Raw genomic sequence first — 26,755 nt, forward strand, 5'->3', positions numbered from 1 at the left:
TTACCGTGTGATGGAAATTCATTATTGGCTGAGCTGGTGTCCTATAGTGGGCAGTCCTTTATCGTTGCCATTGTATTTATTCTGCTCTGCTCTACGCTTTCAGTTCATTGTCGCTCTCTACAGGACGAGCCGCACTCTTCGTTTTTGCCAAACTACCAAAGAATATGAAGTTTGTTCTGTGCCTTGCAGCTCTAGTAGCTGTCTGCTACTCACAAGACTCCAAGCACAGTAAGTATTATTGTTTTTTTATCTATCTATCTATCTATCTATCTATCTATCTATCTATCTATATTTATTTATTTATATACCTATGTGTCTGTGTGTGTGCGCGTGCTTAAACGATGACATTTTAATGAAGAATCACTATAAACTGTATTTGAAGTAAAAATTCGTTTTTTATCCTCTATGGCTGCCTGTGAACTACAAACTACGCCTGACAGGACACATTATGTTAAATAGGCTGTATGATTTCGACAGCCGGCAATACAAAGCAAACAATAAGGTGTAGGCCGTCTTTAATAAGTGTGTGTTAGAAAACCCAAGAGTCAGGTGTTAAAAATAAGATTTATACAATGTGTTTTCAATTCGGCGGAATTCCCCTCAACAATCTGGATTCACTTTCGATTTTCTGTAATGCCAAACTGTGCTGTGACAGCGCCCTCCATTGGCTTCAGCTCGGTGCATAGACATACTGATGAGTGTTATGAATTCCTACATTCCTACATTGTCAGTAAAAAAAATACTGCTAAAAACAAAACATGTTTTATGAAAGAGGGTAAGACTATAGAGCCTTTCTACCATTCTTCCATTGTTATTATAGTTAATGTTAAAAGAAGGGGACACACACCATGTGTGTGATCAGTTTAATTTGTATTGTATCAATATATATTTTATAAAAGTGAAACAATTAAGAACAAGCAACAGAAATTTCAAGTCAACAACTAACTAGTTTAAAGTCGAAGCAGAGTCCTTCTAGTTTCGATGAGCTGGGTAAAAAAGTGTTGCTGTGACAGTGTCCTTCGAAAATATTAAAGAGTGTATTCTTATTTCCCCCATGCATGTAATTTGAAACACTGTAAACTTCATGGTAGTTTGACATCATTTTCTTCTCCATGTTGTCCCTAGCTCGACCCAAGGTTCAGGTGTACAGCCGCGACCCTGGAAAGTTCGGCAGTAAGAACGTCCTGATTTGTCATGTGAGTGGCTTCCACCCACCTGACATCACCATACAGCTTATGAAGGATGAAGCGGAACTCCCTAATGCCAATCAGACTGACCTGGCCTTCAAACAGGGCTGGCGCTTCCATCTGACCAAGAATGTGGCCTTCACACCCCTGGATGGAGAGAAGTACAGCTGCAGGGTCACTCATGGGCAGAAAGTTAGCAACTATGCCTGGGGTGAGTTAATTTGTATCAGCTAAAATATGTGTGTCACATTTTCATAACCAAAATGCATGTGATAGAGCCAGGAGAGAATGCATTAAAAGAGATAATTGGAAGAAAGAAATTATATTATTAATCATTTATACGTAAAAACATAATGATTCACACACCTTAGCCAAGGCTGAAAATGAATATCAAATCTTGTTTTATGAAGAATTAAAACAGTGTAATATGCATCTTGATGTAGGTGTGCAGCATAATAGATAGAACTCTAAAAAGAGACAAAAATGCAATCAAATGTAAAATATTCAGTGGTAAATGCAAATATTTCTTCACAATCCTAACAAAATGTCTGTATGCTTTTTCTTTTTTTTTACAGAGCCAAACATGTAACTCATCTGTCCTCAGCTACAGCAGCATCTATCATTCACATCTCTAATCAACAGGATCAACAGAAGGTTGGAGTTATTCCAACCTTCTTACCTTTCTTTTCACAATCATAAACAGCAGTACCATATGAAGAGGACTTACAATCACCATTATATTCTGAGATAATTCATGGGCTCCAGGTTATTTAGTTATCTATCTGTTTAGATTGCTAAAATGGTTTAGATTACAACTTATTTTCCGCTCTTTGATACTGATAAGTGTGTTTATATTAAACTAATGTAGTGAGAAATGCCTTTGCCTTTTCACCTTTCTTTTTTTTAAAGGCTTGAACTGTTTCTTCTACCTAAATGGGGCAATTAAGTGATAATAAAACATGAATGGGGGTTTCTTTCTGGACTATAAATGTGTGTTGTATAATTTGGATTTGCTATTTAAAGAATTTGTTCATGCCCTCTATGAAATAAATGCCTCTAGGAAATTTTCTGGTGTTGTCTTTTTTTATTTTTTTTTTTATTTTCATTTCTAAGGCTTTGTGAAGTAGAAAAAATAATAACACTTAAGTATTTCATTTGAGGTGGACAATGATGTCACTTCAACCTGAATTTAAGCATAAGGGTGTGGATAAGAATCCTTTGACCTGTATTACCTGTGTGCTTCACCAGGCAGCCTTAATGCTGCTACAGTATTTGAGATCACAGCATGAAAGTTGATGTGAAAACTACAAATCCATTTTTGGAACACTGTCCCTAAATCCATACACACTGTAATCAAACAATTTAAAATGCCAGTAAAATGTGTCAGTGTAGAAAGTTCCATATCAGCAAGGAGCATTTAAAATAAAATGCTAGTGACATTAAAACTGGTCCTTGTACAATATATTTTATTTACTATTGCTATTTTTATATTTTATTATGTATAGTTTGTTCTTTATATTTTTATTCTTATGTTGTCTATTGTCACTGTGTGTAATGCTGCACTGTAATTTCCCAGCTTGGGATAAATAAAGTCTATATCTATCTATCTATCTATCTATCTATCTATCTATCTATCTATCTATCTATCTATCTATCTAGCTATCTATGATGTTTTGCAGTAACTTTGAGGACTAGCTCACACCTAACAGCTAAATAGCAAGAGAATATTAATCAGGTAGAAAGAAACAACTCTAACTACTGAACTGATCTTAGCGCATTTTATACTTCTCTGAGCCTACACTTGATTTAAAATAAAAGTAGTAATAACAGATGTGATAACAGTTGTAGGATAGCAATAACACTGATATATTTTTAATGATTTAGGTAACTCATTCTGAGTGAGCTTTCATGACTAACAATACTGTGTGAGTTATTACAATATGGTTGTCGTGTTGGAACTGCGCAACAGACAACAACATGTCGGACTTTTTCCTTCCTAGTAACAGTTCTTGATTTGTCTATTGGTGGAGCAATGCACTGTATTTCCGCCAAGAGGACCGCCCAGTGCCCAAAGTGAACTGAACGTTATCATTACTTTCGTTTTTGGTTGCGGTACTGTTGTGTCGTTTTTTCTTGGTCACATTTCTATCAACTCTTCCATCGTACAGAGACCGTGAAAAGATGAAGCTGTTTGTCTGCGCACTTCTCGTCGGCGTGCTCTGCCTCCTGGTCCCTTCTTTGGCCAAAGAAGGTGAGTAGTGTGCTCGGTTGTACTTTGTAGCCTGTGTGCCCAGGTGTCGTGTTTTTACAGGGAGGCGCTGACAGGCCTACGACCTGGATTCAGACTTCACCGTACATTTAGCTTTTATAGCATTCGTCTTCACGAAGTAAAAACCAAGTAAAAAGTCATAGAAACGTAAAGAAAAGAGTCTTACTGAGTTTAAAGGCTGAGTTAATGCCAACGATATGACGTCATAAAAAACGCCGCAGCTCTGACAGGTCTGGGATCGGTGTCCAGACAAAAAGACAAACAAACAAACAATACAAAAAACAACAACAAGAAGACTAAACAATAGTCATATAAAGAGTAAGTTCACTTGTAAGTAAGTATCTTTACATTGTTCTATTGATACTTCGACTACCTAGGTATTAATTTACTTCCTCATAACACTTGGACTTTGTAATGTTGCTGGATCGAATCCAACTTCCCCAGAAAGTTCCCCAGAAACACTGTAAACTAGATCTTTAGATTTTGGCTTATACAACCCAAAATATAACTAAATCTAAATTCTAAATTATTATTATCTAAATAATTTAATATTATGTTAAGAGTCCTTTTACATTCCTGTTAATGGTGTGAATATTGATACACCTTCTAAAATATGACTGTTTATAAATTTGCGAATAGTAAATTAAAAAGAGACACACACTACAGTGAACACAAAGCCTTGTTTTGATCTGCTTTGTTAAAATGACCGAATAAGGCTGTTAATACAAACAAATTGCTTTTTTTTTTTATCCATTTAGCCCCATAACACATATTCATATTACTTTATAATCTGTCTTGTTGATAATACAAGCTGTCACATCACAGCAGTTCAGTTTAATATTAAAACATATGCAGTGTGTGAGGGAATTCTACATTAGTCTTTGCGAGCCCTCTTGTTTTTTTATGCAATCCTTTCTGTGTGTATCTAAGTTATTGTGTTTTTGGTAGCTCCACCCAAGGTTCAGGTCTACAGCCGTGCTCCAGGAGTGGCAGATAAAGCCAATATCTTCATCTGTCACGTGAGTGGCTTCCACCCACCAGAGATCCAAATTGAGCTGCTCAAAGATGGAAATCCAATCCAAGGAGCCAACCAGACTGACCTGGCCTTTGAAGAGGACTGGCATTACCACCTGACCAAATATGTGCCCTTCACTCCACACAAAGGAGAGGAGTTTGCTTGCAGGGTGACTCACATGGGAAAGCCGAAGACACATCATTGGGGTATGTATCTGTGTCTCCTGCCTTTATGCTTTAATGGCGCAGCCATTATCATGTACAGTATTGCTAAATGTAAATTTTAGGACAAAAAGAAAAAGGACACAAATATGATTCCACATATGCAGACACTATTACACTGTGCAGCATTGTATGCTATAATGAAAGAAAACTCTATCAGAAACAAATCATTAGGGATAAAAAGATATATATATATATATATATATATATATATATATATTATGTCTTATATATATATATGACATACTGTATGTCATGGCTGGAAAGTGGTAAAAGAATGAGCGTCTGCAGGAATCTCTGTCTTGAGTAATTAGAGTACTCTTTACTAGTACAAGTAAGTATTACTAGCAGCACAATTTTTCCCAGCACTGGTGGTATATGGTGTAAAAACGTTAACAAATATTATGTGTAGATATTAGGGCTGCCACGATTAGTCGATTAGTCATAGTAGATTGTGTCTACTTTAGTAGTCGACGCATCGTTTTTTGTTTTTTTTTTACTTTGCTTTTCTCTCGAAACTAATCGAAAAAATGATTGCTGATTAGTTGACTATCAAAATAATCATTTGTGGCAGCCCTAATAGATATTAATATATGATATCACATAATTAGAATACAGTCGTCCCTCGCTATTTTACGGCCTTAAAACATGTATAATAATTGTAAAACTTACTTCGCGGATTTCGTTTATTGCGGGTTATTTTTAGAACGTATCCCCCGTGATAAACGAGGGACCACTATACAATAATCATAATACATAATATGATGTCTGATTTTTTTTTTTTTTTTTATCTACCCCATAGGTCCATGTTATGACGTGTTATTAGTACTATTACTAGTTATTGATCAGAGTAATAAGACACAGTAAACAGTATGAGTTACTACTAATGACATTTAAAATAACCGCTTGTATAATTCTTCATGTAAACACAATACAAAGAAACTCAACCTGTGGTCATACCATCAGCATGACTGAAACAAACTCGAAAACAAAGGTATTGACTTGAACCACAAAAACCATGTATTCGTATTCAGCCCTCGTGAAGACAGATAATGGCGGTTTGGGAGGATTGTTTATATAACGTCAAACCTAAAGGATCAGTGTTTAGGATTTAGTGACATCTGATGGTGTAGTTCTGTATTGCAACCCCTTCCAGGAGTTAGGGAAGAATTTACAATGGGCAAAAAACATTAAATGCCCCATCCATGCATCCCTGCAACACCTGTAGATATAAAAGGTTCATTCTTACAAACATTGCATTTAGGTTCTGTAAGTCTCTTATATCTGACACGCTGAAAACAGCAAATAATCCAATTTCATCCCTACACATTTTTTTAAAACTTTCACATTTACAGAATTATGCAACTGAGATGTGTCATAAAAAGAACAAAGTCTTAGTGGGTTTTTTTTGTTGTTGTTTTTTTCTACAGAATCTGATATGTGAGATTGCTCTGCCTTGCCTCAGGTATGTCCTACATTCATTGTCAGTGTCATTTTCCAATTCAGTAAACAAGTCATTTCAGTAGTAAATGAGAGTGACTACACACTGTTATTATCTTTCTTTATAACCGCAGGTTTGCCTCGCCTCAAGAATATAAGAAAATTGGAATGTTTTGCCTCATCTTGGTTTGCATTGTGAAAGTTTGAGCAAATGAGAAGAAAACTGCTTTTCTACTTCGTTTCTGTATCTGAAATTCCAAATGTATTCCAAAATAAAGCTTCAGTAAGAATAACAGGAACCTCTAGATTACATGGGTTCATTTAAAAAGGACCCCTGTGCTGCATGTGTTTCTGTCAGTGAACCCGCTCACTCTTATAATTCACAATTCCAGAGATTTAATTAATTAATATCATAATTATGGTTTAAAAATCATGAACTGTGCCATTTGCAGTGTCATGGAAAAATGAGAAATTAATGTTTAATGCAATTTATGAGAAAACTCTGTGTGGAGGTACATCTCTTTGTTGCAGCTCCAGTTTGCTACCAGAACAATTGGCACAGTTGTCCATTTTATTAAATACACAGAGGCTTTATTATGGCAGTATCGAGTCCTAATGTCTCATCTCAGTCAACACTTTCACATCCAGCAGAATTATTGGGAATATGGATATCTGTGGTTGCAGCATTGACAACAATAGAAAAGATCCCATCAGTAAATCAGTTATAGGGTGACTTCAATTTTATGAATACAGAATGACATAAATGTGCACGTTCACCTCATTTAATTCAGTCTCCAGTCAGTTGTGAGCTTGTGGTGAAGGAGTGGCTGCCCACAGAAACAAAACAGCTAAATAGTGATTTAGACTAATGATTGAAAATGTAAATGTTAGCATTCTTTTTGTGTGTTTGAATCTACAAAGTCTAAAAGGTTTTATCTTCACTGTCATGAATTGATTAGCAATTGTTATATTGTACTATTGAGAGATGATTAATATCCCAAACCTGAGCACTTGTTGTTGAAGTATATATATTCGTAAATCCTAGTATCACTCTGTAAATATATTTTCTATGATATAATGATTGGGGGTTTGTGGGTGTGAATTGTTATTGACTCTTTGAATTTGGAAATAAATCTGATAATGTCTTAATTTCTAAGCCATTGAAATAATTTCACAGCAGAGTTCAAACTTCATCAGTGAAAGTGGCTGTTGCATCTGACATTTTTCTAATTCACGGTAAACAAATTGATTCACACAGGCATTTTTTTAAACTTTGACATTTTCAAATATTTGACCTGAACATGCCGTATCTGAACACCCCTCTACATATTTAACTTATTTTTGCACCTCAGGCATCAAATGTCAATTATTATTAGCCATTACTTTAATTATTAATTTAATTATTTTATGTTATGGAGACTATATTCTTCCACCCTATTAAGGACACTAATGGTGTCTGAATATGATTATAAAATGTAATTAAATTACTATTTTCCTATTGATCAGATGTACCTCACACTATTTCAATAATTACAATTTTGTATTTGTAATGATTTAAAAAGGCCACTATAAATTAAAAGTGGAGAAAAGTAAAGTGATGTTCTTCTCAAATAAAAAAATCTGTGGAATAAGTATAAGTATATAATATGTTAAACTTATATGGAAAGAGAGAACAGCTTTTGATTCCTGGACTTGACTTTTGACTCCAGACTAACATGGAGGGAACATGTGAAGAGATTAGTGGAGAAAAGTAAAAAAAAGTCCTGAATGTCATGAGGTGTTTGGTAGGGCTAGAGTGGGGAGCTGACTGTACTTCATTAAAATACATGTATATTTAGCTCTGACATTAGAATGGGTGGAATACATAACAGGACGGAAAATACTCTGTAGTGACTCAGTATCATCCATGTTAAGTATCAAAACCAGAACAGCCAGAACACAGAAGGAAGTACTATATGAAATACTGTTAAAAAAAATTCAAGACCAGGGGAAGAATATAGCGTTCATGTGGGTTCCAGCACATGTAAGAATCCAAGGAAAAGAAAAAGCAGATACAATTGCAAGCAGAAAAAAAATCAAAAGCCTGGAAGTCTAGAAGGAAATAAACATCAGTGGCAACAACATTGGAAGAATCAGACAAAAGAAAGACACTTTTTTTTTTATAGGCAAACACCAAACTGTGCAATGTAGATGCGCTCAAGGGAAACAGTTGATCATGTATTAATATCATGCCTGAGGTATGACAGAGAGAGGGTGATGCTTTCAAAGGTGCAGAGGTTAGGAGGAGTGGAAGCTGACATTAAGAGTGTGCTTCAGTGTGGAAGTATTTCAACTGGACTCATTAAAAGAATGCAACGGACGTGCAACTAGAAAAGAAGTAAGGCCAGCAGGTGGCAGTAATTGCTGCGACACGGATGCCAACCAAAGGAGAAGAACGTCATGAAGACGTTTTACCGGAAGTTGTTTCTGGGAACGGAAAGCAGAGTGCATGTGCGCATGCGTCGTTCATCCCTTAGCGCTGAGGCTTTTCAGCATGGCTGCGATCGGAGTTCATTTCGGATACACATGTGCGTGTGCGGCGATATTTAAGGTGAGTTACGCTCATTTAAAGTCTACCGACCTGTCTTTGTGATCGATTTGATCGAAATTCCAGAGTTCCACTGAAATATCGCGGGATGTTAAGCTGCCACTAAATTGTAACGTTTACATTCCGTACAACTGCGATCAGTCATTTCATATGAAATAGCTCCGTAATGGTAGTCCTAAACATTTATCTGTACGTTTATGTTATAAATGACATATACATATGTTTTTATGTATATGTTATCCAGTGCCAATTAACGTTCTGAAAAATACACTATTTCGTCATTCTCAACAATGCGACTGCGCGGTGCACATAGGCCTACTGTAAAGATGTGAAAACCACTGCTTTAATGGTTCCTTCTAATATTTAGTGTCATGTGCTTTAATGTTTTTATTCCAGGTGTGCTTTGGAGCATTGCACAGTATATCCAAAGGTCCAGTGTGTACATTTTAGGGGTCTATTTACATGGCTGCCATAGAATAGTAATATTCATAACTCAGTTATCATTATTGTGTCATCACCTGAAATTAAGAATCATTATGTTTTTGTTACTTCAGAATGAGACTTTCATATCTATGCTGTTGGTCTTCTTCCACCATGTTGAGCTGCCATGTTTCTACAGCAGCCCACAATGGAGAAACTAAATACTGGCTCTAGGCCTTTTGTGCTTTTTAAGTGCAGTACTTTCTTCGTGTCAGCAAGGACAGGGTGAGGTGAGGCGGTGGCAATCTGCAACTACACCTATCCAAGTCTTGTCAGATTTTAACGTGTCACCATGGTTTCATAAGAATGCTGGCCCGAATAAATCTACATGCAGCATCATAGCGCCGCCTATTGGGAACAAGTGAAGTGTTTGTTATTTGATGTACTCTTCCAGTTGTAGTAAAGATTTGCAAGTTTGATTATGCTACATTTACAAAGTTTTGTGGAACAAGTAACGAAAATTTGGCCCCTACAAAATCTTTAAGAAGCAGCTGTCACATTATCTTCACCAAAACCAGTAGGAACATATATCCAGTCCAGACTTGGAAGATCAAGCTTGTGTCTTATTACTATGAGGTTACGTTGAACAGTGTGCTGGTTTTGGCCAACACTAAAGTTACAACAGCTTCCATTTTTATGGTAACACATTGAAATCTGACAACACACCACAAAACCTTGTGCTGTCTTTGGCTTCTTAAAATGACCCATTTTCGAAGTTGATCCAAATAAATGTCTTGAAAGAGATGTTAATGTACAGCACCTGGAAATCGCCAAAAAAATGTGATTTTTGAGGCTTTGGCATCAGGAACCTTTTTTGTAACCCTGGAGTTTCCATATATATATCAGTAATATGCTTCATTGGAACTGTGTAAGAGGGGCTAGATATGGTCAGTAATGGTCAACAATAATGTCATTTCCTGTTGCCAGTCAGTGGCTTGTGACTTGTAGTTACACCAACTTAGCTTGGATAAATGCCTAAACATGATCAGTATCAAACTGGCCAACTTTGACACGACATATGGGGTGTAGTGACTGTCCAATTCAGTCACTGGTTAGGTGAGAGGCAGATTCTGGATGCGTTATTTTCCATCAAACAAGAATAAGATGTGGCTTAGGTTTCTTTTATGTTTATTGAAGGGTTGCACATAGGGATGTAAACAGTTAATCGGTTAATCGGTTAATTGTCAAAGAATTTAATCGATTAAATTTAATTAATCGGGTTAACTGAATCTAGAGCCATTTCAGTGAAATATCATGGTGTCGCCAGTTGAGGGCGCCATTGCTTAATCTAGGCCACACCGAAAGTACCTGAACGTAATGCGGCGACAGACCCGGAGTGGAGTATGGAGCATTTCAAACTAAGTAATGATGACAAAGACGCTCAGAGTAAACTCTGCGGTGCTACGTTTAAGTTCAGCAGCTCTACGAGTTCACTAAGATACCACCTTCAAAACCTGCATGCAGCCGTGTTGACGCACTAGCAATTAGCATTAGCCACTAAGAATTAAATACATGTTGATTGCTAACATGCTAATGCTAATTGCTAGCACGTCAGCGCTAGCTGCTCCTGTGTCTAAATAAACATGTTAAAAATGACTATTTCAGGTGTGCTTTTTGAATAGGGGGGGGGGGGGGGGGTGGCGGCGTGATGAACTGGGCAGACGCTCGACAGGTCGTTTGCAATCATTAAGTCCGCCGTGGGAAATGCTGAAATCACTGTTGCACACAGTGCACCTTGCCATGGTGTCATCATTCCTCACTTTAACAAGACAAGGATATACTTTCGTATACTCTGCTGTAAAATGAGTTTTGTATTTTTTTTCTTACTGGAGGATTCGCCCTCTGCCATTTCGCGAGCTGCATTGATTAATAATAATAAGTCGGAGAGAGTACATCGAAGTCCCTCCCACAACGAAAGCTTATTGGTGTATTTTGCTGACCAAACCAATCGGCGCGCTCTCTCTCGCAACCAGTCGCCCTGAACACGAGAACACGCTGAACAGAGTTTTCGCTTGAATGCATGCACGGGTGCTTCATGTAGCTCATTGTATCTCAGTCTCACGCGCTCACCCCCCTCCCCTCCTCTCGCCTATGCCTGCGCAATGTAACTGAAAGTAATCCGAGCATGATGCGCGAGGTACTATCTTTTCTTTATGCTCGCACTCGCATTTTTTTTAATCTCTCTCGCGTAATCCAAAATCCGGGATGTTTTACCTAGCTCGCGGGCATCAGGGAGCCACTGTTAATATCAGGGAGACTCCCGGAACTTCCGGGACACTTGGGATGTCTGAGTAATCTTACTGTTACCTTTCTCAGAACAAGGGAGATTATAATTAGTGCTGCTAATGTTTCAAGTTTTTCATCTAAGTACTTTACCAGATAATGATATGTAGGCTTAATATTGTGTAGGCTAAGCCCATATTGTATAGCTTTAAAAAATATTTTATGTTGCTTAATGTTTCACATGCAACAGGTGAGCCAGTGCACAATAATTTTTTTTTATGTATTTCAAATTTCTGTGCAGAATTTATTTTGGTTAAATGCCATATCTGTACCGTATCTCAACTGGTACGATAAAACATTAGTTGAGGAATATAACATGCATTTTTTATTCAGTATATAAGCAATATTTTGCTTTATGTTAAAGACACCGTGAGAAATGGATGTTCTCAGGAAAAAAGGCGCTTATCAGTTAATCGTCAATCGATCGATAAGGTCAATCAACTAATGATTAATGAATTAATCGATAATTTGCATCCCTAGTTGCACATGATTATTGGTACTTACATTTTAAGACTTTGCGGTATATGGTGATCTTCCTTGTCTTGTGGCTAACAGTGGATAAACTAAGGGCCTGTCCACACGAGTACATTTTTGTCGAATCCGCATAAATACTTAATTGTTTCGGTCTTGCGTCTAAAAGGACCAAGCTTTTTCGAGGTGTGAAACCGGTATTTTTTGAGAACGGGTCCCAGTGGGCAAATCCTAAAACGCCGGATAGCCCTTAGTTTATCCACTCTTTCTTTAATTTGAACTTGCTTCACAAACAAAGGTAGCATGCAAATCATTACAAAAGCATTTCACATGTATATTCTACGCCAGGGGGAGAAAGAGCTTACTGTAGTATATTTAAATGTTCACAAATATTAACCGTTTTAATCGCTTTTGTGTTGTTAGAAAATTTCATGGAAACAATGTACTGCCTGAGCTCACTGTGAAAAGCAACAAAAGATGGTTTTCTTTGAGTAAATTTACATTTATGAATATTAAATTTTGCCATCAAAATGATGAGATTGATAATAAATATTTTGTTTCATTTTTTTTTTTTGTTAAGGTCAAAGTGCCCAAATAGTACATCCCAAAACAACTTAAAATCTTTATCAACATTTTTAGCAATAAAGTTACAGATATCAATCCACAGACTTTGGACAAAGGTGCAGTGCCAAAATAAATGAATAACTGTTTCAATATGTTCAGAACAGAAAGTGCATTTCACATCAATATCTTTTTTGAATCTTCTAACAATATGATCATTGGATGGATAACATCTATGAATTATTTTAAATGAATGTTCTCTCACTTTATTGGTTAACAGATATTGGTTGGGTAAGAGCCAGATCTTCTTCCAGTCAGTGCATTTCATTAATTTATTCCAGTATGAGACCACGTATGGAACTGTAGTGAAATCCCTTTTAAACAGGAGTCTAATTAATTTGTTGTTATTACCATGGTTACCAGACAAACAAGCTTTCCCTACAGGGGTGTCTAACAAGGACAGCAGGGTCAAATGTTGGGTTTCCACTAGGTTGAGATCTAAAAAACATGCAGACACCAGATGGGATTGTTCCAGAAACTTTGGCAAAATCAACAGGTAATACTGGGATATTATATGCAGACAAGAACAAATTATAATAGTAGAGAAGACCATCCCTGTTGAATGATTGAGCTACATGTACTATGTTATTATTACACCCAAGAAGACCCCGAGACTACACAGACCCTTGCTTCAGAGACTAAAATCTCAGGGGGGTCTGGCATTGCCAAATTTTAGATTTTATTACTGGGCCTGTAACCTAAGAGCAATCCAGTTCTGGCTTCATTTCGAGGGCTCCGGTTCTCCCGAACATGGATAGTCATGGAATTCGCCTTATTCAAAGAGTATAATATAAGGGTCGACCGATATATCGGGCCGATATTAGCGTTGTCTAGGTGTATCGGCATCGGCCGATACACATGGCCGATACGGCCGATACGCATCCAGCGTCATTTACAGACAGGCGTTCAACGGCAGCTCTGTGAAGACCCGCTATGCACGCTGCTGCAGCGCCACCCCTCCCCCCCACTGACAGAGTGGAGTGAACAGCCCTGCAAGCTGCCAAGGTAAGTTTTCAAACTTTCAGTGCCTCTATTGCTTTTTAAATGTAGCCTAGTTTCAAAACACCCTGTTTTACTTTGGAAACGTTAATGCCATGGCATGTGCATACAGTAGCATGCGTGTGCCTGAAAGTCATTAAGTGAGTCGAAAAAAACGGGAATGCTGTTTAAGTGCGTCGCATTTAAACTGCCAACCTAAACTAGGGAGCTGTAACACTAAGAGTAGGCTATGATGCAATCACCCGCAGTTTAAAGTTCAAATGAAGTCGGTGTTGTTATCAGTCACTGTCAATTCGGCGTTTGAAGGAGTTAAACCGGCGAACACCGGTGAAGCAGCCCAGTGTGTGTGTGTGTGTGTGTGTGTGAGTGTGCACGCACGTGAGGGAGAGACAGATGGAGCGAGAAAAAGTGATCAGTGAGGAGCGACACAGTCATTGCTGTAGGCAGATGTCAGATTTGGGAGATATCTGCAAAACAGTCCAGGACCTATAATGAAACTTTAAGGGGGTTCGAGAAGGCTTGCTAAGCCATAGTTTAGCTTAGGCCTACGTACGGAAATATTTTTTTTAACACATGGGGTAGCGCCCTGTCAGTGTCCTCTCAGACACCGCGGGAGCAATAATGGCATGCGAGTGATTATCACTGAATAAACTTCTAAATCCCTCCTAAACGTAACTCGCCACTCATATTGTGTGCAGTATAAGGGTAGGCTACACTTCTCCCACAAAGTGATAGCAACCAAATGTTTCAAGAATCTCGGTCGCTGTTGCTGGAGTGTTGCAGCGAACACCGGTGGTGAAACTGAAGCAGCCCAGTGGGCGTGTGTGTGTGTGTGTGTGTGTGTGTGTGTGTGTGTGTGTGTGTGTGTGTGTGTGTGTGCACGTGTGCACGTTAGGGAGAGACTGAAGGAGCGAGAAAAAGAGATCAGCGCGGAGCGGAACAGTTGCTGTAATCAGATAACTGCACAACGAACCCAACAGTCCAGGACCTAATGAAACGTTTTGGGGTTTCGAGAAGAGGCTTGCTAAGCCATAGACTACTTTAGCTTACGTACGGGAATATTTTTTGAACACATGGGGTAGCGCCGTGTCAGTGCATGTCGACACCGCGGGAGCAATAATGGCATGACAATTTTGTTTATTTATTATTATTATTATTTTACATTTTTTTGTTTTGCTGCTTTGTTACTTGTTCTTAACGTCAGTTCAGTGACTTGAAATATTTATTATTTTATGTTCATCTTTTCTAAAAGCACCAAGACACTTTATTTTTGTATTACTTGGTTGTTCATTGTTCATTGTTTATTACTTGAAGTTCTACCTCAATTTGATTATGTTAAATAAATGGCTATTTATTTTTAACTTGAGACCTGGAATATTTGTCATTTTTTAAACTTTTTTTAACCCATATCGGTATCGGAAATCGGGTATCGGAAATCGGGTATCGGCCATGGGCCATGGGGAAAAAATCGGTATCGCATCGGCCATCAAAAAACCCGTATCGGTCGACCCCTAGTATAATAGTTAAATCTACTGTGAGGGTATGGAGACACTTCAGGCGATATTTCGGACTTCAGGCTCCTTCTCGACTGGTCCCGCTAGCACCAAACCTGTTATTTCACCCTTCAATGATTGATGGAGCGTTCTCTTCCTGGCAGGTGCGGGGTATCAAAACAATCAAGGACTTGTATAACGACGACATATTTTCATCTTTTCAGCAGCTTTCAGACAAGCTGGCCCTTCCTAAAAATATTTTTTTCAGATATTTACAGGTCCGTAGCTTTGTTAGGAATGTTTACCCTAGTTTTCCTAATTTACCAGAACCTACTGGCCTGGACCCATTCTTGACCCCGCTGCCTGCTACGAAGGGCATGATCTCTGTGTTATATAATCTCATTCACTCTGTAAATCCAGCCTCACTTCGTACTATTAGGACGCTATGGGAGAACGATTTACAGTGTGTACTCACAGATGATGTTTGGGATGAGTGTCTGCGGCTGGTCCATTCCTCCTCCATATCTGCTAGGCACGGGTTGCTACAGTGTAAGATTCTTCACCGTTGTCAAATAACTAAGGTCAGACTGTTTTGGGCATGCCCTTCCCTGAATACCTTTGTTGGAGATTTTTAATACTATTTCACAGGTCACCTCTGTTTCTTTCACACCATTGGTGGTTACTGCCCTATTTGGAGTTTCCCTCATCCCTGCTATACCTGGTGGCCTTTGTGACCCTCTTAGCTAGACGTCTCATTCTTATAAAGTGGAAATCCCCGACTCCACCAACCTGTCAAATGTGGATGAAGGACATTTTTTACTTTATCAATATGGAGAAAATTCGCTGCACACTGAGAGGTTCGTGGGCTTCTTTCAGGAGAACATGGGGACCATTTTTTGAATATGCAAAAAAAATGGACTTTTCCTAACATCCCGAACTGACAAACAATCTCTTGTACATTGTCTGATCTGTTTTAATGTCATGCTTCGTACAGTTGTGTGTGATTGTTCTCTATAATGTGCCTTTAACAACAGCCATCTATGTAGCTGTCTAACTTTTCATTCTGTATAGGTGACCTGCCTTTTTTTTTGTTTTGTTTTGTTTTTTTGTTGTTGTTTTGGTTTGTTTTTTTGTTTATTTATACACAAGTGTCTTGTACATTTTTTGTTTTTATCTGGGTTTAGTGATAATGATAATGAGAAACTTGATACTTGCTTTCTTATAGCTGTCATTTATGCGTTTGAAAATTCAATAAACAAAGTTGGGAAAAAAAATTTTTATTACACCGATACTCATTAAAAAAGGATTTGTGTTAAACAAGATGTCTTTGTTGTTCCTTATATAATAGTTATGAGGTGAAAAATTATGTTTGAAAAGACCATGAGAGGAAGGCCTGCTGGTGGAAGGCTGACATTTTTGTCGGAAGTTTATCAATGTTATAGGTACAGATTTTAAAAAAATCCACCCAGTTTTGACAGAATATGGAACGGAATAACATTCCAAATAGCATTAGGGTTCTTAAAAAATTGTTTCAGTTTATCTTAAAAGTGTTGTTAAGAGTGCGGAAATCTAGATAGTTAAGCCCACCATTTTCATAGTCATTCATTAAAACAGATTTCTTCACATGGTGTTTCCACACGAAGTTGAGAAGCAGCTTGTCAATCTGAGTAATACTTTACTCTCCAAATACAAAGATAGAGATGCATATGTTTAGCGTGATATTCCTTCTGTCTTAGTGAGTAAAACTCTAGTTTGAGTGAGTAAAAGTTCTTTGTATGATAGGATTAAAATTCACAGAAGTTCTTTTTTGTTGGTCCTTGGTAATTTTGATACCCAAGTAAACAACTTTGCCATTTTCAAATGTTTTTATGCACCTTTACCACCAGTTGGGCCCTGGCATCCTAATTATTCTTTAAAAGGATTTATGTCCTTGCAGTGGAGTGCTTGGCCTCTAACAAGTCCTCTGCACACCTGCTCGCAAAGTGTTCCAATGCACATTTCTTCCTCTCCCTCTTAATCAAGGACCAAATATTTTATAGTCATAGTGGGGTTTTATAGAAACCCCAGCAGGACACTTTGAGAAAACCTTCATATGAACTAATCAATTAACTATATTTTATCTGTATTGCCCAATTCTATTTGCATGGACCACCTGATTAATGTATGTGTGTATGTTGTTCAGGATGGGCGGGCTGATGTGGTGGCTAATGATGCAGGAGACAGAGTTACCCCAGCTGTGGTGGCCTACAGAGACACTGAGCAGGTACAACGTATATGCTTTACGTTATTTTTTTATTCTCTCTTCATGTTTTCTTCTAAGATGCTAACCTGAGGGATGTTTTTAAGATTTTTTTTTACAAAATGAACATAGATACATAGATAAATCTGGTTCATAAAGCTCTTTTGAAGCTATTGTGAGCAGTTTATTGTATGATTTTGAAAGAGAGACAAACATGAAGTGCTTTTGGTACAGGTTCTTTTAGTGTTTGCACACACTTTTTCACACATTTTTTCAAAACAAATGAAAACGTAGTGCACCTCAACCTCAGGTCACTTTGAAAACATGATTATTCCACTATTAATTTCAAATGTTCATTTCAATTTTTTTTATGTAGTATTAAATGATAACAGAAGTTAACTCATGACACTTTTCGTATAGAACAGGTCTAGACTGTCCTCTTAATAATATTTATAGAAACTCAACAATTCCCACCATGAGCAAGCACTTGAGGATCATAGCAAGGAAAAACTTTAACATAAGATATGAGGGTTGGATTTTAATTAGGCAGTTACAGTACAGTAAGTGCTTTAGTCCAAGATGAAGCTAAGCCTGAAAATGAACCTGTCCAAGCTAGTCAAAAGAAATGCATTTAAATTTCCATGGTAATTTAGTCAGACTTTAATGAATCTCCTTTATAACACAGGACATCATGATTTACTGAAATAAGCTTTGTTTAACTGGTCATCTTTGCATTATCAAAGACTCTTCATGGTTGGCAGAATTGGTCTTTGTTTTCGTGGAATTTGTTTTCAATTAACATCGTCATCTGTCCTCTATGACGTTTCGCCCCAGAAAAAAAGTCTGTCAGACTTCAGATGATGCAAAACTTCAGACAAGAATGAAATTAAGTTAATAAATCACTAGTGTGCTAAACTTAAGTAATAGATTTTCTTTCTTGAAATTGTCTTTCAACAACCTGAGTGTACCATATTTCCTCAGATAAAACTGGTCAAAAAAGGGGCATTGTAACCTCAAACAAACAAATGTTATGTCAGAGTGGATAAACTCCCGCTGGCTGTCATTATGTAAAAGCCAAATAAGCACTTTAAACAACTTGTTTTTATGTATAATTCATATAAACCACTGTGGATGTGCGTGTTCTTATCTTAGCATAAATGTATTTTGTAGTAATGTTCAAATGCCACAAGATGGCAGTTGCTACATTACAGTGAGAACCCTGCAAGTCAGTGAGTTTTCCACACACGTTCCTGTGTATGTTTCACAATAAAAGCCTTTTTAAGAAATAAGGGGTCCAGTGAAAAAAATACAGAGCTTTTAATTTGAAATGTATACAGGAGTGAAGAAGTGTTAAGTTTGTAACAACAGCACAATCCACTTTTCCACAATTTTAACAGGGCACAACTGAAGCCAGTCAAAATTGGGCTTTGTACCAAAGTGTGACAAATATATTTATTAAACAAAAGAATTGAAAATAAAGGCCTGCCTCTAATACAAGCCTGCTTTAAATCAGTCTTATTGTATGCAGTAGAAAATGCAGTACTTGGATTCATAAACCACATTCAGACTTCAAAATGTTCAGCTTCTTAATGAATGTCTATACCACCACTTCAAAACAGTCATGATTTTTTCCAAAATTTTTGCCCAATTAAATTGCTTTAATTTTAAACTGCTTTCAAATGACAAGTCAGCTGCTTTCACCTCTGAAATTAACAGGTATTTGTCTTTTTAATTCTTCTGCTGCTGTGATTTAACTACAGCCATTCTACTGCAACTCAAGTATATGAACTCTCATAATACAGTTTGAAATAAACCAACTGTTTTTGATTTATGTCTACAATTATTTTGGGATACCCAAGTTGCTAATGTTTTGGTCTTTGGTGTATAGCTGTTTATTTAGTAGTCTGCTTACTGACTGATTTTAATTTTCTGCAGATTGTAGGTATTGCAGCAAAGCAAGGACGGGTGCGGAACGCTGCCAACACAGTTGTTAAAGTGAAACAAGTGTTGGGAAGAAGGTGACATGCTTAATACTGTCTTCTTTGCAAGTTGGAGACTCAAATCAAATTAGAAAAATGGTGTTAAATGCACATTATCATGTTGTAGAAAATATGATGATGATATGCCTTTGAAAATCAGTTGTACCATCATAAGTAGAAAGTGGTCGACTACTGCTTGAAAAAACATTCAGTGAGAATATGGACAGGTTTGATTCAGGTGTTTTTCAGATACAACACTGAATCAACTAGAAAATTTCTAAAGAAATTTTGAGTGTGCCTGACTCCCCGTCACCCCCATACATTATTACTGACACTGCTCAGTAAATTCAGTACTAGAAAATTCCTGCAGAAATTTACCAGTGACAAGTGGGCTGTTGCCGTTGATGCGTTAGCAATTAGCATTAGCATGTTACCATTAGCATGTTAGCAATTAGCATGTATTTAATTCTTAGTGGCTAATTTTAGCATTGGTCCCTAATGTTAGCAATTTTCCTATCTTAACGCGCTAGCTGCTCTGCTGTCTCTGTCTATCATTTTAGACAGACAAATTCAAATTAAGTGCCAATAAAAAAAATAACTAAAATGGCTGCCGCTGGCTTCTGCCTGCCGGCCCTAATCAGCAGAACAGTTACTGAATACACATAGTATTTTATTCTGAAGGGACTCTTATTTTGAAAATAGCCCCTTCCCCCTCTCCTCCTTCAGGCAGGCTTGAGGCTGCTGAGCAACCAGGACCAACTAAACAGAGATTTTAGAGAAATTATACCACTAGATTCAGCTCATTCATGCCACTGGTGCTATTACTTTTCCAAATTCTGCTATTAATATTCTACAAATTATTTAACTTTTTCTACAAATATTTTCCCATTTAGAATACATTACACAAACTTCAAATCATTCTACAAAAAACATTCTACAATTTCAACAACTTCTACTACTACTACTACAGACTTCATTCAAGTTGTACACAAACTCTTCAAATATTAAACTCGTATTTAACTTTTTTCAAAATCTTTTACCGTTTTTAAACTATCAAGGCTCAAAGTCGAGCAGGTTTTTAAAATTCTGCGTCTATAACGAGTGTGTATGTGGTTTCCTAGAGTGATGACATCATCAGCTAGAGTGTGAAGATGACAAAACGATCAGTGAAAAAATAAAACGTTTTCGACTATGGTGGCATCAAATGCACAGCTACAGACATGATTATGCCCTCAAAACGTAGGAAAATCTGAGGCGGTCTCAGTGATAACACTGTTGAAGCTGTCTCTGTTATAGTTTTGGCTCACGATACGCTAATTGATCGAGTACCCCCCTCCACAGCTTCATACACTCCCATGTTATTTTGAGAAGAGATTTTTCCGGAAGGAGGAGGGAGCACCTGTGCTTTCTCTGACTCTTGAGGCCAAAGTTTATACAATTTTTGCCTGAAACTTGGCAAGGACATGGTCCACGAGACGAGCATACTTGTGGTCATTTCGGATTTTAGTTTGGACACCTTATGCCATGTACTATGCCACCTCCTTGAGTGTGAAGATGACAAAACGATCAGTGAAAAAATAAAATGTTTTCGACTATGGTGGCCTCAAATGCACAGCTACAGACATGATTATACCCACAAAACGTAGGAAAATTTGAGGTGGTCGCAGTGATAACACTGTTGAAGCTGTCACTCTTATAGTTTTGGCTCCGTACACACTAATTGACCGACTACTCCCTTCTTTTTTTTCAAGCTTTTGTGTCTGCTCAGGGGTCAGAGGGAGAGGGAGTGAGCATGCGTGCGCGCACCTGTCACTAATTACTCACACACGTACACACACACTCAGAGAGCCAGAGAGACACAGACACAGATTGACACACAGATAAGACAAAAGAGTCCCTTCAAAATAAGACTTAAAACTCTTCTTAACAGCTCTCACCTACTTCCACAAATTTTGTACTACAGAAATAAAAATTATATCACAACATTCAGCTCATTTTACTTCTACACTAACCTTCTACACTTTAAACTACTTCTCCTTTACTACAGATTAAATTACAAATACATCATACAAACTTCAAATCTTTCTACAGACCTACATTTTAAACTACTTCTCCTACTACAGACTAAAGTCATTTAGGACATTTCTACAGATACAAGCATGCGCACACACACACACACACACAGCCAGACGGACAGCTGTTGCTTGGCAAAAAGCCTAAAGGAGGAGAGGGGGGAGGGGCCAGCAGGCAGAAGCCGAGCGGTGGCCATTTTAGCAGTTATTGGCATTTAATTTCACGTTGTCTGTCTAAAATGACAGAGACAGCAGAGTAAAGACATGGTATTTGCTAACATTAGCGACCAATGCTAAAATGAGTGCTAATTAACATTAGCCACTAGGAATTAAATACATGTTAATGGCTAACATGTTAATTGTTAACTTGTTAATGGTAACATGTTAATGTTAACATGGTAATGTTAATTGCTAATGCTGACATGTTAGTGCTAACATGCTAATGGTAACATAATAATGATAACATGTTAATAACATGCTAATGCTAACATGCTAATGTTAATTGCTAGCGCGTCAACGCCTCAGCGCTCACATGTTAATGTTAACATTGTAATGTTAATATGCTAATGCCAATTGCTAGCACGTCAGCATTTACATGTTAACGTTAACATGGTAATGTTAACATGCTAATGATAACATGTTAATGTTAATTGCTAGCGCGTAAGCGCTAGCTGCTCCTGTGTCTAAATAAACATGTGAAAATGACTGTTTGAGGTGTGCTTTTTGAATACAGACCCCCGGCAACAGCCCACTCGTCACTCTGGAATTTCCTAGTACTGAATTTGCTGAGCAGTGTCAGTAATAATGTATGGGGGCGACGGGGCCAGAGTCAGGCACACTCAAAATTTCTTTTGAAATGTTCTAGTTCTATTTGCTAATCCTGTCTGAGACCTACACATCAGACATGCATATTACTAAATGAGTTGTTCAGAGTGACTAAAAGATCTTGATTCATCTTTCTCTGTGTCTCTGTGGGCAGCTTTGATGATCCAGAGACCCAAGCTCATAAAGCACAGACCAAGTGTCAGGTAAGTGTAACAGATCCAGTGTGTGTCTTTGACATGGACAAAAACCACATAACATGTACGTTTACAGCTATATCAAGGTGAAGTGTAAGTATTTGTCCCAAAATAATTGCTTTGCTTCAGTAATGTTCCCTTTTGTCATACAGATCATACTGTATAGTGGTTTATTAGTTATCTTCAGTCAACAGCATGATGGATTGTCTACCACTTTTACTTTGAAAATACTATAAACTATTGGCTGTACTGAATGACTGAGAAATGCTTACTATGTTCAGGTGGTCAACAAAGAAGAGAAACCTTATTATGAGATTACAACAGGAGAACACCCAGAGTATGTTGCTCCAGAAGATGCTGCAAAACTCATCTTCCACAAAATGAAAGGTAGCACTCACTCACTCACTCACTCACTGTAGATAAATAGTAAATTGACTGATCATTTCTATTTTCACAGAAACTGCTCAGTCAGCTCTTGGCTCCGATGTCACAGAAGCGGTCATTACAGTCCCTTTTGAGTTTGCACATGCTCAGAAGCGTGCTCTGAGGTAGGGCACGACTACACGTGTCATATTTTGTTGTAAAGTAGTGAAAATATTTACATTTTTACCTCTTTGCTCTGTTTGTTTTGTGCAGGGAGGCAGCTGAAGCTGCAGGTTTCCATGTACTGAGGCTGATCCATGAGCCTGCTGCTGCCCTGTTGGCCTATAACATCGGACAGGACTGTTCCTCTGGAAGGAGGTAGAGCAGTGATGCATGCTGGGAAACAAAAAATTATTAATTGGTTTACTGATGTTTGCCTTTTAAGAATCAGATGTGATTGGTTATTGTTGATATAATGAAGGACAGAGTGTGATTTTCCTCAGCTTGCTAATAACTATTACTAAGTCCAACATCAAGGGAGAACAACAGTAGTTGACACTAGCGTACATAGAAGTCCTGGATAATTTTTACTTTAACAGCTCAGTGTTCTGCTGTAGAAAATCAATGGACGACACACTTTTCATGATGCACTACATGCATAGGTGTTGCCACCTCTCCAGTGTTGATTGCTGCCACCCAACATCATGTTTGGTGGGATGAAAGGACACATTCCTATGGTTTACTTGTTGTTTATATTATTTACAATCTTGGCTTAATGGATTTGTTATGACATATTAATAGATTCTAAACATCTTTTTCTCATATTGATCTGAACTCTGTTGACAGCCATGTCCTTGTGTATAAACTGGGTGGGACGTCCCTGAGTGTGACTGTCCTGCAGGTCAGTGGAGGAATATTCCGGGTTCTCAACACCCACACTGACCACAGTATTGGAGGAGAGAGCTTCACCCAAGCCTTGGCCCAGTACCTCGCCACCGAGTTCAAACGGTAAATACAGAGTTTTTCTATGCTGCTTCAAACTCTTCTTACACCTCATAATCTGGCTCGATTTGGGCTTTGAGGTTTGTACTATACACAACATGTGAAGGATTATAATATCTAGTTGGGTCCTGATTCAAAGTCCCTTACTTCTCACCCAAACAGTCAATGTGTTGCATACATTTTTTTTATCTGTCGACTCCTCCCATTCATCCCCATGTTATGTGTGTTTTGTTTTTTTGTAGTACCTTTAAGCACGATGTGAGCAGTAATGCTCGGGCAATGCTGAAGCTCATGAACGGAGCAGACATGGCCAAACATTCTCTGTCTTCATTAGGATCAGCCAACTGCTTTGTTGACTCTCTGCATGATGGGATTGACTTTGAATGCAATGTCTCAAGGTAAGCTGACACCAAGCTTGTAAAATTTAAAAAAACACAATTTTCAAATGATTTTATTGTTACAGACAGACAAATTTTCAATTTCTGTATAAAATCCTGAAAGTTTTGCTCAAGTTGTGGCTCATCCCGATGGTTTAAACGGTGGTCTTTGCTCAATCTGTCCATTTCTAGTGTATGTTGCGTTGTAGTAAGTTGTGTTTGGTCTATGAGACATTACTTGTTTCCTTAAAAGTCAAAGAACTTGAAATGAGATCAGAGAGTCAGGAAGTTAAAAAAACTAAATGTTTTATTGGTTGAGGCACTCAAGAACTGAAGATCATTTACACATCGTATGTGTAGGTGTTTTTTTCCATAATGTACATAAGTAAGTGTAAACAAAGCAAAATATAACCTGACCATGGTTTAAAAAAAAAGCTGGCACGTTGTGTAAAATGTAAATGGAAACAAAATGTAATGATGTGCAAAACATTGAAATAACAAAAACAACTTCACAAATATTGAAACAGAAGTTTGATTGTTTTTGGAAAATGATTTTTCCATTTTTAATTTGATGACAGCAACATGGAAAGATAAGGAGGGTTCACCATCCTGTGAAAGACTGTGCTAGAAAATACATGGACTGAGGCGAAGTCGAAGACTTCCTGTGGTCTGACGAGTCAACATTTGAAATTCTGTTTGGAAATCATGGACATCAAGTCCTCCATGCTTAAGAAGAGATGGACCAGCATCTGTGATGGGCAGCCTTGCTTATTTCACAAAGACAATGTCAAACAACATTATGTTTGATATAATTATAATTTTTAGCTCTGCATGCCTCCACAATGGATTTGAATTTAAATAACTGAGGTGCAATTTTAGCTTTAAAGATTTAATGGGTTAAACTGAAATTTTTACTTCATGAACTCTAATCTACAAATAATACAGTATAAAGCCCTCCATTGAACACAGTGCAAAACAAACTACAAAAATGGGTCTTGTCTCACAGTCTTCATCTTGTCTCTTGCTCTGCAGACTGGATGCAACTTGTCTAATTTCAGGTCCAGATTAGGTCAAATAGTGTTACTCTACTTCAGTAGGCAATAACACACAGGATTCATCAGGATTGGCAGCAGATAGAGCTTTTATTATCTTGACAGACAATACAAAGCCCGAGTCATGATGGTAATGACTGAATTCGCTGACTCTGGCTTTCTCTTATATACCTTTATGCAAATTTCATATGTCCTGCCTGTTTTTATATGTCCAGCCTATTATCATCAAACTTTCTCTATGACATAATGGTGTAATTTTCCACTCAGGGCTGACCCATGTTTTGGGGATTTTCTATTCTTATTCGTGTCTCATCTCACACCTACTGCTCTTGGTCTATTGAGGCCAAGATGTTTTCTTTTGTTTTATTCTTCACTGAATGACACCATTAGATTCTGTTTTACAACTATACTATTTAAAAAAAAAAAAAAAACCTTTATTACCTTTCTTACATCATCATGTCACAGATTTATACAACTGTATTTTTTAAAGGTTTTATATATTTCACACTGTTATAGTTTTCACACAGTTATATTGTAAGTTTCACACTTTAACACAGACCATACTCCTAAATCTTACTACTACAAGTGCAGGCGCCCAAACCCTCCCACTCTGGGTGCCCACCAGGTCAAGCTGACCTGGAGCAAACAGGTGCTCATCTTATCTTATCTTGAGTGCTCGTCATTTTTAACACAGACCACATTTCTAAGCTCTACTGCTATAAGCGTAGGCGCCCAACACCTCCCATCTTGGGCGCTTACAGATGTAGCAACTTAAAAGTTCCCGTGTTTCCGTGACGGAACCGTGACGGGACCGTGGCTGGTCCGTCACAGGTCCGTCACAGGTCCTTGGCTGGTGCGTGACCGAAATGTAATCCCCCGCGATGACGTAGTCAGTGAGGCCCCGACTGGAAACGCCCCTAAGCAGTCTGTTTGAAAACCAGCTGCAATGCCTCATTTGTCCACGGGGAGGAGCAGTGATGTTCCGCTCTCACCGTCGACTGTCTAAAGACACATCTGAACAGATACTCCGGGGTGAGCTGATCAGCTGATCAGCGGATCAGTTGATGGAAAAAAAAAAAGTTGTGATAAGATAACAGTGAGGCAGCAACAAGAACATGCCAACATAAACGCGTTATTAAAGAAAACTCCGCTCGTAACGTCCGTAACATAGCCTAGATGTTGTTGATTTAAACAGTGACCATAGGCTAAATGGTATAAAGCGCAAATCGAAAGAATTACGGGTGAATCAAGTATGAAATAAGTCAAGTATTTTTGGTTTTAATAAAGTTTGCAGTATAAGCTTACGAAACCATCAAACATATATTTAGGCATTCCATGAAACACTTTATTCGCAAGGAGGCTAAGCCAGGCACAAAACAGGAGCTCGTCGAGGACATACAGACGTTTTGGCAAAGGAGAGTCACCGTGGACTTTTGCAACAGACTTCTCTCTGGACTTTAAAAAGCTGTGCCGTGTATTATTATAATGGAGGGAGGCATAGTGGAAAATAAACAGTGGTGTCCATGTAGAATAAAAACATAACATATATACTGCAAACTTTAGTAAAACCAAACATACTTCACTTA

At 37.9% G+C, this 26,755-nt stretch overlaps 3 protein-coding genes across 3 annotated transcripts; all 3 read left to right on the forward strand.

The window, feature by feature from the left end:
• Nucleotides 1-104: 104 nt before the first annotated feature.
• Nucleotides 105-2,246, forward strand: LOC104938517 (beta-2-microglobulin-like; the record flags this gene model as incomplete). The annotated part of the gene is given in 3 exon segments (NM_001303316.1): nucleotides 105-228; nucleotides 1,126-1,398; nucleotides 1,763-2,246. Coding segments are annotated over 3 exon segments (351 nt in total). The 3' UTR covers nucleotides 1,777-2,246.
• A 988-nt stretch (nucleotides 2,247-3,234) lies between these two features.
• Nucleotides 3,235-7,285, forward strand: LOC104938519 (beta-2-microglobulin-like). Its single transcript, XM_010754910.3, has 4 exons — nucleotides 3,235-3,438; nucleotides 4,405-4,677; nucleotides 6,123-6,157; nucleotides 6,267-7,285. Exons 1-3 carry the CDS (start codon nucleotides 3,369-3,371, stop codon nucleotides 6,134-6,136), a joined length of 357 nt encoding a protein of 118 aa, XP_010753212.1. The 5' UTR covers nucleotides 3,235-3,368; the 3' UTR covers nucleotides 6,137-6,157; nucleotides 6,267-7,285.
• Nucleotides 7,286-8,569: 1,284 nt separating this feature from the next.
• hspa14 (heat shock protein 14) lies at nucleotides 8,570-25,985 on the forward strand. Its single transcript, XM_027288107.1, has 10 exons — nucleotides 8,570-8,722; nucleotides 17,249-17,329; nucleotides 19,241-19,323; nucleotides 22,336-22,384; nucleotides 22,657-22,762; nucleotides 22,833-22,923; nucleotides 23,012-23,116; nucleotides 23,585-23,746; nucleotides 23,983-24,138; nucleotides 24,696-25,985. Exons 1-10 carry the CDS (start codon nucleotides 8,621-8,623, stop codon nucleotides 24,709-24,711), a joined length of 951 nt encoding a protein of 316 aa, XP_027143908.1. The 5' UTR covers nucleotides 8,570-8,620; the 3' UTR covers nucleotides 24,712-25,985.
• Nucleotides 25,986-26,755: the final 770 nt, after the last annotated feature.

This window comes from Larimichthys crocea, chromosome XIV, assembly GCF_000972845.2.
Source record: "Larimichthys crocea isolate SSNF chromosome XIV, L_crocea_2.0, whole genome shotgun sequence".
NCBI classification, from domain to species: Eukaryota; Metazoa; Chordata; class Actinopteri; family Sciaenidae; genus Larimichthys; species Larimichthys crocea.